This window comes from Artemia franciscana, chromosome 19 (assembly GCF_032884065.1).
Source record: "Artemia franciscana chromosome 19, ASM3288406v1, whole genome shotgun sequence".
Lineage (NCBI taxonomy): Eukaryota > Metazoa > Arthropoda > Branchiopoda > Anostraca > Artemiidae > Artemia > Artemia franciscana.
This window is the reverse complement of record NC_088881.1, coordinates 7,697,509-7,712,391: the sequence shown is the minus strand read 5'-3', so window position 1 is coordinate 7,712,391 and position 14,883 is coordinate 7,697,509. Positions and strand designations below refer to the sequence as shown.

Here is a 14,883-nt window from a genome sequence, read left to right as displayed (position 1 = left end):
GATTAAAAAGGTGGATCTAGAGCAAAATATTGGGGGGGGGGACATGACAAGAGCACCGAAAATTGACCAAATTGACAAATTTATTTTAAAGAAAGAGTAAAAGCGAAAAAAAACAAGGAACTAGGGCACCAGAAAATTATCTCTCTATGGAGGAATTTATCATGAAAGAAGAAAATTTCCATTAAGGGGCCGAAGTATTTTCTAGCATTATTTAAAGCACAATGAGGAAATAAATCAAAAAAGTTTTTTTCAGTTGGAAGTAAGGAGGAGCATAAAAAGCTAAGACGAACAGATACTATTACGCATATAAGGGGGCTCGTCTCCTCCACAATACCTCACTCTTTACTCTAAAATATTTTTAGTAATTTCAACTATTTATTCTACGGCCTTTGCGATTCAGGGGCATTCTTAAAGAATTTGGACAAAATTCAAGATTTAGTTTAAAGAGCGAGGGATTGACGAGGGGGTAAACCCCTTCATATACGTAATAAAAATATACAAATATAGAAGTTTGTTACGAAAGTTAATTCGTAAGTTATGTGTATTTATTACTAATAAAAACGCTCGTAAAAAAAGTTCTAGTTGCCTTTTAAGTAGCCAAAAATTGGACTGGGCCTCCTCCCCCACTCCTTTTTCTTACCAAAATCGTCCAATCAGAACTATGAGAAAGCTATTTGGCAAAAAAAGAAAATTATTTGCAAATTTCGTTTTAATTATTCATGTGCGGTGAGCCAAAATCATATAAAACTTAAGACGAACAGAAATTATCCGTATATGAAAGGGGTCGTCCCCCCTCAACGCCTCATTCTTTACGTTAAAGTTTTTTATTGTTTTAAAAAGTAGAGTTGAGGGAAAGAGTCAAGCTTTAGCGTAAAGAGCGAGGTGTCGAGGAGGGGATAACCCCTTTCATATACGGAATAATTCCTGTTCCTTTTAAGTTTTAATGTCGCTCCTTACTTTCAGTTGAAAAAAAAAAACGTCTTTTTTTTTATTGGAAAAAAAGCCAAGACAGATAGTCAGAATGAGAGGTGAAGCTGGCATAAGCCCTTTTCAGGATTGTATAAAAATTAAAGTCATTTTCACTTGTTGATGCATAGTCAATCATCCATCCTACAGCAGAGCTAAGATAGACAGTCATAGAACTAAGAGATGAGCCAGATTTTTGGCTTGGCTCATGACGGACAATATTCGCTAAAGCCGCTCAGTTAGAAGTAGTTCAACTAAGATATTTTAAGAGAATGTTAGGCTTGAAGGATTCATTTAGTTCAGTGGTATTGAAAGGAGATTTGGGGCTTTTCACTTTAAGGAGTGGTAGATTGGTTAAAATGGTGAAATATTGGGAGAAAATAATTAGACTACCTAGAGTTCGGCTTCTTAAGTCAGCGTATTCGGAGAGTTTGAAGGACGGTAGACGAAATTCGTGGGCAAATCAGGTCAAGAAAATACTGGACATTTCGGGCCTTTCAGAGATGTGGAATGAAGGTAAAGTACCGGTGGATGGAAGCGTTTCAGTATGGAAGGAAGTTCAGCGAGTCCTAAACGACCAAGAAATCCAAGAGTGGCAAACTCATAAGGGCCAATCGGTGTCTTTGAGGTTTTACTCCCAAGCTAAAGAGTGTTGGGGAGAGGAAGTTTATTTTAAATTTGGGTTGAGTAGGGAGGACTTGAAGAATTTGTTGTTGCTAAGAGGAGTTTAAATTTAGGTATCAGAAGAAAATATTTGGGAAAGTTCAGGCAGGAGGCAGGCCCCTACTTTTGCCCTATGTGTGGTGGGAGGAATTAAAATTTAGTTCATTTTGTATCCGAGTGTGAAGAGCTGTTGGAGCGAATGGCTGAGAGGAATGGATATGCTATTAAACAGTTGTGTAAGTTTCTTCGGTTAGGGATTAAGCATAGGGGATCATGTTTGAGGAGTTAGCTTGGTAAAAGTTTATTTACGGGTGTTTCTGAATTCATAAAGTGTTTGAAAGTTTGTTTGCTTGTTTAAATTGTTTTTCAAGGTGTTTGCTTGTTTAAGTTGTTTGTAATTAGGTGCTTGTTTAATGTGTTTGTTATGGCCTGCAAACTTTTTTTGCAAATAAATCTTATCTTATCTATCGACTGGAATAGCATGGGAAACGGGGTACTAATTTTGCTTGAACTCACAGGCAAACAAGCGACACCTAATAGGCTTGCCCTCTTAGAGTCTCAGGCGGACTACCGTATTTTAGGATGGACACCTGAACGACTCGTCCCCTGGACGGGCAGCTGAACGGGGAGATTTATAGTTATCCAAGTGTTTTTTTCTTAGTTATCAATTCTTTCACGCATATTGACCAAAATGCCCATCTCAAAATTTTTCTCGGACAATTTTGGAGAAAAAGAGGCGTGAGAGGGGGGCTAGTTACCCTCCAGTATTTTAGGTCACTTAAAAGCACTGTGTCCCACAGTGCTTAAATTAAAACTAACTTTAAACTAAATTAAATTAAAACTAACTTTAAAAAAATCTAACTCCAGACGTTTAAATGTGACAGCTCTGAGCAACAGCTGTCAATCTAGATAACTTCGAAGACCACACTGCCTTTCCATGACGAAAGTAAAACAGTTCAAAATAGGGATGATACCTTTTTATTGACAGTGAATAGATATAAAATTATTTAACTGGATATTTCGAACACATACACAGTGTTCATCATCAGCAGTAAAACTGACAGTGTTCAGTAAAATCAGCAGTTTTACTGCTGATGATGAACACTGTATATGTGTTCGAAATATCCAGTTAAATAATTTTATATCTATTCACTGTCAATAAAAAGGTATCATCCCTATTTTGAACTGTTTTACTTTAGCTGTCAATCTAATCCTTATTTTAAAAGCTACAACCAGAGGAATAAAATCAGACCGAAAACAAGGTGTGGCAGAAACTCAAAAATTACCAAAACAACGAAGGTAATATGAAGAGCTTGAACATACAAAAGCAGGTGGCTCAAACACAATTAAAAGAGTCCTAAGTAACCATGAAAAAGTAAATGAAGAATATGCAAACCATGGAAAGATTTTCCCACGCAACCTCCTCCCACCCCGACGCAAAAAAATCCCTCTGACAAAGTCTGTACACTTCATAATGACCATTACAATATGTAAACAATAGTCAAAGCTTGTAACTTGCAGCCTCTCCCCCGGGGACTGTGGGGGATTAAGTCGTCCTAAAAGAGTTAGTTATTAGATTTTCGTCTAAATTGAACAGAATCACTATCTCATAATTTTGATCCGGTGACTTCGGGAAAAATTGTGCGTTGGAGTGGGCCAAGGCGCCCTTCAATTTTTTGGTCACATAAAAAGGGCACTAGAACTTTTAATTTTCGTTAGAATGAGTCCTGTCGTAAAATTCTAAGACCACTGGATAACAGTAGTGTTCTCTGATACGCTGAATCTGATGGTGTCACTATCGTGAAGATTCTATGACTTTTAGGGGATGTTTCCCTATTTTCTAAAATAAGTTAAATTTACCCAGGCTCGTAACTTTTGACGGGTAGAACTTAACTTGATGAAGTTTATATGTTTAAAATCAGCATTAAAATGCAATTCTTACAGTTCGTTACCACGAACTGTTTGTAAACATGAATGGTGGTAAAGCCAGTTGAAAATCCTCGAAACAAGAACAATATCGCTTTTTTTGCAACTCTAGAATCATAAATTCTGGCTCGGTGAAAATACCCTCTCGCAAATAAATACCCCTTTGAAAATTCCCCTCACCTGTAAAAGTGAGCCAACAAAGGGAAACTAAAAAGAATTAAAAGAACAAAGAAAACAGGTTATTTCGGAATATTCTACCTATTTTCCAAAAAAAACAGGTAGAATATACGGAGTAGAGTATCCTATAGTATATTTTTTTACACATTTACTTACTGAAACTGTTTTTGCATTTAATTTGTTGAGTTATCATTACTGGGTAACCTAAAGGCTAAAGAAATACAAAAAAAAAAGAAAATATAATTTAACGGCAACTGTGGAAGAAGTGACTCGTAATGAAAGTGCACAATACTGGCTAAGCCAGTACAAGTAATTAAGTCCTGTGGACTTATTCTGGCACTGATTTTCGTTGTACACGATACCGGTTCAGCACTTGGGATATAAAACGTGTTCATTACGTATGCATCCAAGGTCGTATTGAGGAGTTGTGTTAGGAGGTTCGACCCCCCTCCCCCCTTGAACGTTTGCCCGACTCGTCCAAACGTAATAAAATGCATATAAACGCATTTTTTATGTATTTTTAAAAACTTTTTTCCCCCTTCAAAAAAAAAAAATAAAATAAATACGACTATAGGCACATCAGAAGCCTTTTTTTTGTCCAACATACCTTTAAGGGGCATCCTTTTAAAAATTTAAATTTAAATAACCTGGATTCAAATTGCAATCCGGAACCAAATAAATTTTCAAAAGACAGAACTTATTTGTTTCAAATCACTACGCCAATTGTTTTGTTTAACCTTCATTTTACCCTTCTAGGTTAAATGTACTTTGATCCCCCAAAATATGAATAAAATAATTTGAATAAATAACGATTTAGAAATAAATAGCCCACTGCAAGATATTCTAGAACCTTAAATTTAATCTGTATTCAATTTATAAAGATATTCAAAAATATCTTCTTTTCTTCATTCTTTTTATTTTTCTAGATTTTCCTTTGGCTGCTAAATTTTACAAGTGGGGTGTTTTCCAGGGGGAAACTGTCTTAGAGGGGACCCCCCCATGGGGGGGATAACAAAGGGTTCCAACGAGGAATTAATTTGAGACAGAGATATTTTTTCTAAATGAATATTTGGCCTGTATATCTTAGAGCCGTCATCAGCAAAGGAAACATTATTTGTTAATTGTCTATTCAATGACCCTTTAAATCAACTTAAGAAAGCCTTAAGTGAAACCACTCGGGAACCCCTGACCTTATTGTTTAGGAAGTCACATGTTAATTATGTTTTTTCTTAGTTAATTATAAGCGCTAAATATGAAATGTCAGTAATTGCTGATTATATCTACTAAATATAAAGCTTGAACAATTCTAACCCACTCACATTGACCAGTTTGCCTTACACGAGTGTGTGTGTAAAAAATAAAAATCGATAGAATAATGGATTTTAAAATGAGTGAGTTTTGTTTACTTTATTGTCAGTTGTTTTTTTTTTAAATAGTCCGATGATTATTTAACAATGCCTTTGGGATTAACAATACCCCAGAAGCCTGAGACAAGGATTGTAAGTCTTGTCTCAAGAGTATATCAGGTTTTTAAAATGACAATTAACCCCCACTCCCCATGGCTTCTTTTACCCAAATATATCGGACCCCAATTTTGAGATAGTCATTTTGTTAAAAAACAGTCCAAATGTCAAATAAATATGTTTCTGGGTTTTAAAACCCCCCTCCTTGAGCCCTTGGGTAGAGGGTTTTTATCAAGGTGGTAAAAATTATTTCACAAGTGCATAGAACCACGTAGACTTGTTTTATACCCCCACATATAACCAAAGGGACTAGGAAAATGCTACTCTTAAAAATTCTCGTAAGTGAATAATTTTTTTTTTCTGACTACTGTCTCAAAATAGACTAATTGGATACATTTTTTTTAATTTATAGTGGTTTAGCTTTTAATTAAAATCTATAGGCTACTTTAGCAAATTAAGATTGAAATTAACTTGTGCTTTTTTTAATTACAGTTGCACTGTCAGTGTTACTAATAATACATAATTATTATTACGCTCATGTTAGAATACCATAGAGTCAAGGGCGCCGGTAAAAAATTTTCCAAGGGAGGGGGGTCCAGACGTCATAATAGCAATGGTGTTTGGGTTAAAGGGAATTTATTTCAGGATATTTTTTCGCATGAATAGTTCTATTTTCAAACACTTTTAGGATAAAACTCCCAAATAAAAAGAGCAATTAAATTGCTTGCAAAATGAAACAAAATATAGCAAATTTTAAAAAGTCAGAAATTAGAGCTTATATTTTCCTTATTAAGGTTCAAAATCTATTAGCAGTGGTGTTTGTATGAAAGGAATTTATTTCAGGATATTTTTTCATATGAATAAGTCTATTTTTAAATATCTATTTTTGAAAAAAACTCTCAAATAAAAAAAAATAAATTGTATTCAAAATAAAACATATTTTGCAAAAAATTAATAAATATTTATATAGGCTAAAACATTATATAAATACTATAAAAAGGAGAATAGCATAATTGTATGTTCTTGAATTAATATTCCACCGGGCCTATCCCTGGGTTTGTCTTTTTTTATTTTTTAAACAGCAAAATTTTCTTAATAAATCGTCTTAAAAAGCATTAATTTAAAAAAAGAAGCGGTTAAACAAAACAAATTAAAACAAAACTTTAAAACTTAACAAAAATTATCGCATGCTTAAGCTATATCAAACAAGATTATGATAAATATATTCATATAATAATTTAAATTTAAAATAAAGAATAGTTTCCATCAAACGAAGGAATGAGACCAATAACAAATGGAAATTATCATGAATTGTCAAGCCAATTTTGTCAAGTCAAATTGTCAATTGTCAAAGTCTAATTCCAACTAGGGCTTTTAAACATCAAAGCGTCTTTTATGGTAATCTAAGAACAATTTCAAGTTGGTTCTGTTATATTTTTCTATATATATTTCTGTTATATTTTAAATTATTATGACTAATTTTCTCCTCATCATTGATTCGACATAGCTTTTTATTTTTCTATAAAATACTTAAATTTTGGAATTTTTTTTTCATTTAGCTCAATATAAACACTCTCACATGCAAACTAATCCGTGTAAAACATTACTGATGTTCAGATTCTCAGCCTCAGCCAGGATTACTATTCAGGGTGGGTATGTTACTGTAGATGTCTGAAATCTGGTTATTTTTTACATTCACCGGCGAATGTCAAAAATTTATTTTCCTCTGCTTGTATTCAGTTCGCTTTGCGAATCAATTTTATTCAGTCTTAAGCAAGCTTTGATGGTAAAAGTTAAAGTTAGGTTACATTAGGCTATAAATCTCAGAAATGGGTTAAAACCTAACCTAACCTGTCATCATCAAACCTTGCATAAAACTGCAAAAGTTGACTGGCATGCTGACACAATAACGTCAATTTTTCGCTATAGACAGTTTTCTTTGTGAAAAAATTTTCTATCCATGATTCTAACTGATTTCTTTTTAAGGTTACGTACCAACAAGATATATCATGGCATTCATGGCCTTTCTTGGCTATGTCAATATTTTTTTGGTGAGAAATAGTATCAATCTTGCCATTGTGGCAATGGTGAATTATACAGCTGTTAATTACAATGTACCTATCATCGATAACACTACGAAACCTGGAGCGATACATTGCGAAGTTCATTCCGAAAATTTTACTGGTAAGCCTTATCAATTACTATTTGTCAAGAATTACTAAAATACTGCAAGGAAGACAAAGAAAACTTTCCGAGTCAAAAACTGTATTCTAAATAATTTGTTAAAGTCCGAGTGTTCGTCAAAATTCATGCGCAAATGAGGATTTTTTTTATTATAATGTTTTTAAATCAAGGAAAACCCGTTTGTCTTTCTTATGGTATTTTGACGATTTCCCGTATTAAATTTTTCCTTAACATTTTTTTTTGTACAAGATTTCTATTTTCTGTAAAATTGAATTTTTATATTCAAGCTCAGCATAAACAGTTATATGTTGATAGATTTGTTCTAGTCCAAAGTTCGTATTTTCTGAGTTTTGGTTACAGGAAGGCCATCTTCAATCTCCAGTCTCTGATAACTGCATTTTGGTATTTTCCTATATTTTTAGAATTGTTACAAACTAGCGCTTTGCTGGAATTACAAGTGACCATTAAAAAAAACGCGATGCTCTCTCAAGATCCAAATATATTATGTCAATGTTGCACAAAACAGACAAATTTGAACCCAAGGTCGTAATAGCAAGGTCCAATGTCTTAATACCTTATTTTGTTTTCAGGTAAAAATGAAGACGGTCCTTTTGTATGGAGTCAGCCAATTCAAGCGTTGATCAGCACCAGCTTTCTCTGGGGTTATATTACAACCAATATTCCAGGTGGTAGATTAGCAGAAGTGGTTGGTACAAAGTATCTTCTTACCGGTTCGATGCTGTTAACATCAGTTTTGACCGTTCTTGTACCTCCTGCGGCCTATCTTGGATGGCAATATGTTGTCTTTATTCGAGTTTTGATGGGGATTGCCCTGGTAAGTGTGCTTTTCTTAGGAATTATTTTTTAACCCTAGCAGACAAAAACACAGGGGAGGGGCTCCAATGTTCCTTGCCAAATTTCTTAATTTTATTTAACTTTTGGTGACTTCTTTTTCCAATTTTAAATTGAAATATTTTCATTGCTGACCTTTCAATTTTACAATTTGTCGTCTTTCAACTCAATGTGAATTGTATTCCAATGGCAAAGTAAGATCTACAATCTCAACAATCTAATTCACTCTGTCTATCAATATATAGTCAAAAGCGTCATGTCGATTTGCCGGTTGTATTACAGCTTAGATACCAATAAAGTTATGGAAACTCGATTTTTTTTGGGACACAGTGCGCGGTAGCAATGCTAGCGGCTGGAGATAGGAAACTTGTAGTCTGAATCTAAGAGTCGGTGCAATTGAACTGATCACGTATGCAACAAAACAAAATTCCTTTCCCGCCTATGGTGTTGTAGTACGATCTACGTGTCGGAGCGTGGGCTTGGAGGAGGTGCCAAGCTCAGAGCTCTGTACCAAAAGCTTCTCGCTTCTCATGGGCAAGATAGGAGTTATCATAACTGTATTGGTATTTAAGCTGAAGGTTGTATGTTATTTAGGTATCCCGTAGTAGTGCACCCAAGGAGATTTTAGGGAGAGAGTTTTGGCTCAAGCTCCATCATACTGAATAATAAAATAGGAAATTTTGGCTCTGCAGATAATGACTGCAGACATCCCCTTTCGTTTAACTTTGTACGGAAAATTTTAGTCATATACTGTCAATCAATCATTAGCAATAAAGCGTTTTTAACTAGAAAAAATTACCTGTATTTTTATATGTTTATTATCTTTCTGACAATGATCAGCATTGGCATTTCAGAAATAAGAAATCGGTCAATCTTTTGGTACTTTGGAAATGCTTGTTAGGCTATATTTTAGACCAGGCTATACTTTATAATTACGAATTGAGGATACAAGGAAATATATAGCAATATAAGGAAATATATAGCTTTAAAACTGAGCAATTGGGCATAAAAAAAACGCACGTCATAGAGAGTTATGGCTGTAGCTCCCTCATACTGAATAATAATACAGGAAATTTTTGGCTGTGTAGATACTGGCTGTAGAAATCCCCTTTCGTTTACCTTTGCACGAAAAATTTTAGTGATATATTGTCGATAAATTATTAGCAATAAAACGTTTTTTACGATCATTCCTACCATCATCTATGTTGAATTTTATTATGGGTGGTAAGGTGATTAGGGAAGGAAGGGTGGGTTCGGGAGGTAAGGGTGGGCATGGGGTAAGGTGGGGTCAGGAGGAGTGAAAGGGGGAAGGGACAGTTGTATATTAATGTTTAAGAGATATTGGATTTGTTATTATAGGTAAGTAGATATGTGGACTTTCGCACGAATACAGACCCTCATAGGTTTTCCTCAGCGCGAAAGCGTTGTGTTTTATTTATCTATTTGTGAATGTTGAAATAAAAGACTTGAACTTGAAAACTTGATCAAACTTGCTATTTTAGAATTAAGAAATTGGTCTTGATCATTTTGTTTTAATCTTTTTTCACTTTCAAATGCACGTTAGGGGAGTTAAAACCTGTCAATGCCACAAATATAAACCAGTAAATATATACCTATAATTGCGAATTAAGGATAAGGAAATGCTCAATATGAGCTTAAAAACTAAACAATTGCTGAGACAAGCACACGTCTTAGTGAGTTGGCCAATAGTTTCTGCATTTTTCACCAAAAGCACTTATTTGTTTTTACAGGGTCCATCATTCCCGTCTATGCACCCAATGATAGCAAAATGGATCCCACCTACAGAGCGAAGCACCATTTCAGCGCTGGTTTATGGAGGTAATTATTCTTATATGTTCCACATAGAATAATTTTCTTTTCAGTTTGTATAATTAGAGCTTTCTCAGGAACGCTTTATGAGCCTTCTAAGCATATTTTTTGTTTATTTTGCCAAGTAAATGGTAAATAGTATAGGTATATCTATCTTTTTGACTATATTTTAATATCTCAGAAATGCCAACAAATCTTATCCCAAAATAGAACATGTTTGTCATGGACTACTGTCCCTTGAACTCATGTACTTTCAAAATCTTGCTTTTTTTTGTCTTACCTACAATATCTTGGACGAATGAAATTTATTTAAATTTGTCTTTTTTACCTGTTTTGGACTTTGGACTGTTTTGGACACTACTTTCATAAATTTGTGCGGATATGCCTATAATTACATATTTTAGAAAGTAAGACACAGCGTAAGATCTACTTTCTCATTTTCCTGTTATCTGATCAAAATACTTCAAGATAGGCTGGGATAACCTTTAAAGTGTAATTGAAAAATTATAACTGAAACTAATTTGATTCTTTCTACCAATATCTGAATTAAACTACAGAGCTGGACGATGTGAACAGTAAATATTAATTAATAAAAAAATGAGTGGACTTTGCATCATAACATACGAAACTAAAATGTTACTTCTAAAAAGAATTATCACTCGATGGCTTTTTGCCACATTGTGCCAAAACCACTGTTCTGTAATCAAACAGTTCGTGGTAACAAACTGTAGTAAGGAGCGATCCGGCTCAATAGGAACCAAAACTCTAAAAAATGGAATTTTGATATCAATAGCTACATCAAAAGAATCGCATTTTAATGCTGATTTTAAATATATAAGTTTCATCAAGTTTAGTCTTAGCCATCAAAAGTTACGAGCCTGAGAAAATTTGCCTTATTTAGGAAAATAGGGGGAAACACCCCCTAAAAGTCGTAGGATCTTAACGAAAATGACACAATCAGATTCAGCGTATCAGAGAACCCTACTGTAGAAGTTTCAAGCTCCTATCTACAAAAATGTGGAATTTTCCATTTTTTGCCAGAAGACAAATCAAGGGTGCGTGTTTATTTGTTTTTTGTATTTTTTTTTGTTTTTTTCCCCCAGGGGTCATCGTATCGACCAAGTGGTCCTAGAATCTCGCAAGAGTGCTCATTCTAACGGAAATGAAAAGTTCTAGTTTCCTTTTTAAGTGACCAAAAAAATTGGAGGGCACCTAGGCCCCCTCCCACGATCATTTTTTCCCAAAGTCAACAGATCAAAATTTTGAGATAGCCATTTTGTTTAGCATAGTCGAAAATCATAATAACTATGTTTTTGGGGATGACTTACTCCCCCACAGTCCCTGGGGGAGGGGTTGCAAGTTACAAACTTCAACCAGTGTTTACATATAATAATGGTTATTGGGAAGTGTACAGACGTTTTCAGGGGGATTTTTTTGGTTTTGGGGGTAGGGTTGAGGGAGGGGGCTATGTGGGAGGATCTTTCCTTGGAGAAATATGCCATGGGGGAAAAAATTCAATGAAAAGGGCGCAGGACGAATGTGGTCACGTTAGAAAAAAACGTCAAATTAAGAGCTTAACATACAATGCTGGGTGTTCGGAGCCTCTCTATTATGGAGTATAATTTGAAAATAACACAACTATACGAGCCATAAAACATATATACCACAACCATAACTCAACTAACGAAAGAACTGCTAAGAGATAAAACAACTATAAAGCGAAAACAGGTGAAAACTAACGGGAAAATAAACGAGCTAAGAGGTGGAAGGGGCCCAGAGAAAAAATATAATCCTTTTTCAATTTTGAGCCTAACTTCCGCAAAGGAGTAATAATGTCAGAAGCCCCGAAATACCGAATTATTTTCTTTTCAAACAGTTCGTGGTAAGGAACTGTAGTAAGGGGCGACCCGGCTCAATAGTAAACGAAATTCTAAAAAACGGAATTTTGATGCTAAAAGATACATCAAAAGAATTGAATTTTTACGCTGATTCTAAATATATAAGTTTCAATTAATTTAATCTTTGTCATCAAAAGTTACGAGCCTGAGAAAATTTGTCCTATTTTGGAAAAAAGGGGGAAACATCCCCTAAAAGTCATAGAATCTTAACGAAAATCACACTATCGCATTCGGTATATCAGAGAACTCTATAGCAAAAATTTCAAGCTCCTATCTAAAAAATGTGGAATTTTGTATTTCTTGCCAGAAGACAAATCACGGGTGCGTGTTTATTTGTTTTTTTTTTTGTTTTTTTTCCCAGGGGTCATCTTATCGACCAAGTGGTCCTAGAATGTCGCGAAAGGGGTCATTCTAACGGAAATGAAAAGTTCTAGTGTCCTTTTTAAGTGACCAAAAAAATGGGAGGGCAAATAGGCCCCCTCCCATGCTCATTTTTTCCCAAAAGTCAACAGATTAAAATTTTAAGATAGCCATTTTGTTCAGCATAGTCGAAAACCATAATAACTATGTCTTTGGGAATGACTTACTCCCCCACAATCCCTGAGGGAGGGGCTGCAAGTTACAAACTTTGACCAATGTTTACATATAGTAATGGTTATTGGGAAGTGTACAGACGTTTTCATGGGGATTTTTTGGTTTGGGGGGTGGGGTTGATGGGAGAGGGCTTTGTGGGAGGATCTTTCCTTTGAGGAATATGTCATGGGGGAAGAAAAATTCAATGAAAAGGGCGCAGTATTTTCTAGCATTACTATAAAAAAACAATGAAAAAATAAATATGAAAACGTTTTTTCAAATGAAAGTAAGGAATAGCATTGAAATTTAAAACGAACAGAGATTATTACGCATATGAGGGGTTCTAAAAATACTTTAGCATAAAGAGCGAGGTATTTAGGAGGAGATAAATACCTCGCTCTTTATGCTAAAATATTTTTAGTGATTTCAACTATTTATTCTACGGCCTTTTTGATTCAGGGGTCATTCTTAAAGAATTGGGACAAAACTTACGATTTAGTGTAAAGAGCGAGGTATTAACGAGGGTACAAACCCCCTCGTACACATAATAAAAATATAAGAATATAAAAGTTTGTTACGTAAGTTATTTCTTAAGTTACGTATATTTTTTACTAATAAAAACGTTCGTTGAATATTAAAAGTTCTAGTAGCCTTTTTAAGTAACCGAAAAATTGGAGGGCAGCTAGGCCTCCTTCCCCGCCCCTTATTTCTCGAAATCCTCTGATCAAAACTAAGAGAAAGCCATTTAGCCCAAAAAAAAATTAATATACTAATTTCATTTCAATAATTTATGTGCGGAGAGCCAAAATCAAACATGCATTAATTCAAAAACGTTCAGAAATTAAATAAAAAAAAACTAGTTTTTTTAATTGAAAGTAAGGAGCGACATTAAAACTTAAAACGAACAGAAATTACTCCGTATATGAAATGGGTTGTCCCCTCCGCAGTCCCACGCTCTTTACGCTAAAGTTTTTAATTGTTTTAAAAAGTAGAATTGTGGCAAAGAGTCAAACTTTAGCGTAAAGAGCGAGGGACTGCGGAGGGGACAACCCATTTCATATACGGAGTAATTTCTGTTCGTGTTAAGTTTTAATGTCGCTCCTTACTTTCAGTTAAAAAAACTAGTTTTTTTTTATTTAATATATCATAAAATGCCACCAGTAGAACAGTTTTTTACTATTTTGATTTGCGTAAAAACGTTTAATTAAAGTGCAAATGACTTAATTAAACTATAGTTAAAATTCAAATTTCAATTGATACCACAAAAAGACCACAAAAAATAAACCCTTTCCTTATTTTTCGAAAAACATTCTTAAATTCGACATTTTGTAGATAGGGATATGTAAATTTCGCAATAAGATCCCTTTTCTAAGGATATAAACTTTTGACGGATTGATTTGAATTCTTTTTTGGAACATTTTAAATATCGATTCTTTTAGTTTCTTGGTCTCGTTCTGCCAATCAGAGTATCAGTACTATATGCTACCACAGGTTTATATCCACAGTACCCCTCTACAAAAGTTGATCCTTTATTTTATGCTAAATATAATGGTAACACAAAGATGAATAAAATAAACTTGGTTAATACTTTTCATTCACGATACTGTAACTTGCATTAGCGTTTTGCTGGTTATTGCTAAGTGTCACTGGTTTGTTTTCTTCTCCGAGGGAAACTTTGGGTTCCCGTCAATGAATTTTGTACCGCGAGCTTTGACTTTATTCTTTTTATAGGTGCTGAGCTTGGTACGGTGTCAGGTCTTCTGCTAACCGGTTTTATTATTGAGAATATTGGATGGGAAGCTGTGTTTTATATTGAAGGCTGTTTTGGTGTCGTTTGGGCCGTATTCTGGCTGTTGATAGTTCATGACAATCCTGAAGAACATCCAAGAATAAGTGAGAAGGAGAAAACATATATAAAAACACAAATTGCAAAAGATGCACATGTGTCAAATAAGGTAAATAGTCTTTTAAAATTTTACAAACTTCTAAAAAAAAAATTAAAATCAAAATAATGTGATGAGGAACTACATTTTATTAAACGGAAATATCATAAATCCTCATTTATAAACTCATTTTTGTCTTTACTTTTCGGTTAAAGATTTGAAGCACTCCTAATAGAAATCCCATACGAAAAAGGAAGAATAAATGAACCAGATGAGGAGGCGAAAATTTTATTTTATTGCTGAAATAATAGTTAATTTTGGACACTGATGCAAAAAATTACAGCTCATTTTATAAAGCCATTGTTTAACAAAGGTTAAACGTTTATTTAAAGATTTGGATTAGAGCTTGAGATAGCTTTTCGCCACATCCAGGGCAGGGTAACACAGGGTTTGGCATTAAAAAGGAAT

At 34.3% G+C, this 14,883-nt stretch overlaps 1 protein-coding gene across 1 annotated transcript in view; it reads left to right on the top strand.

Annotated features, from left to right (window-relative positions):
* The first annotated feature begins 7,012 nt into the window (after positions 1-7,012).
* The window catches only part of LOC136039650 (putative inorganic phosphate cotransporter), a 9,895-nt gene continuing 2,024 nt past the window's right edge, over positions 7,013-14,883 (top strand). The window contains exons 1-4 of the mRNA XM_065723552.1: positions 7,013-7,379; positions 7,970-8,214; positions 9,983-10,070; positions 14,264-14,487. Of these exons, the coding sequence (XP_065579624.1) occupies positions 7,205-7,379; positions 7,970-8,214; positions 9,983-10,070; positions 14,264-14,487 (732 nt within the window). The 5' untranslated portion in view covers positions 7,013-7,204. The remainder of the gene's footprint in view (positions 7,380-7,969; positions 8,215-9,982; positions 10,071-14,263; positions 14,488-14,883) is intronic.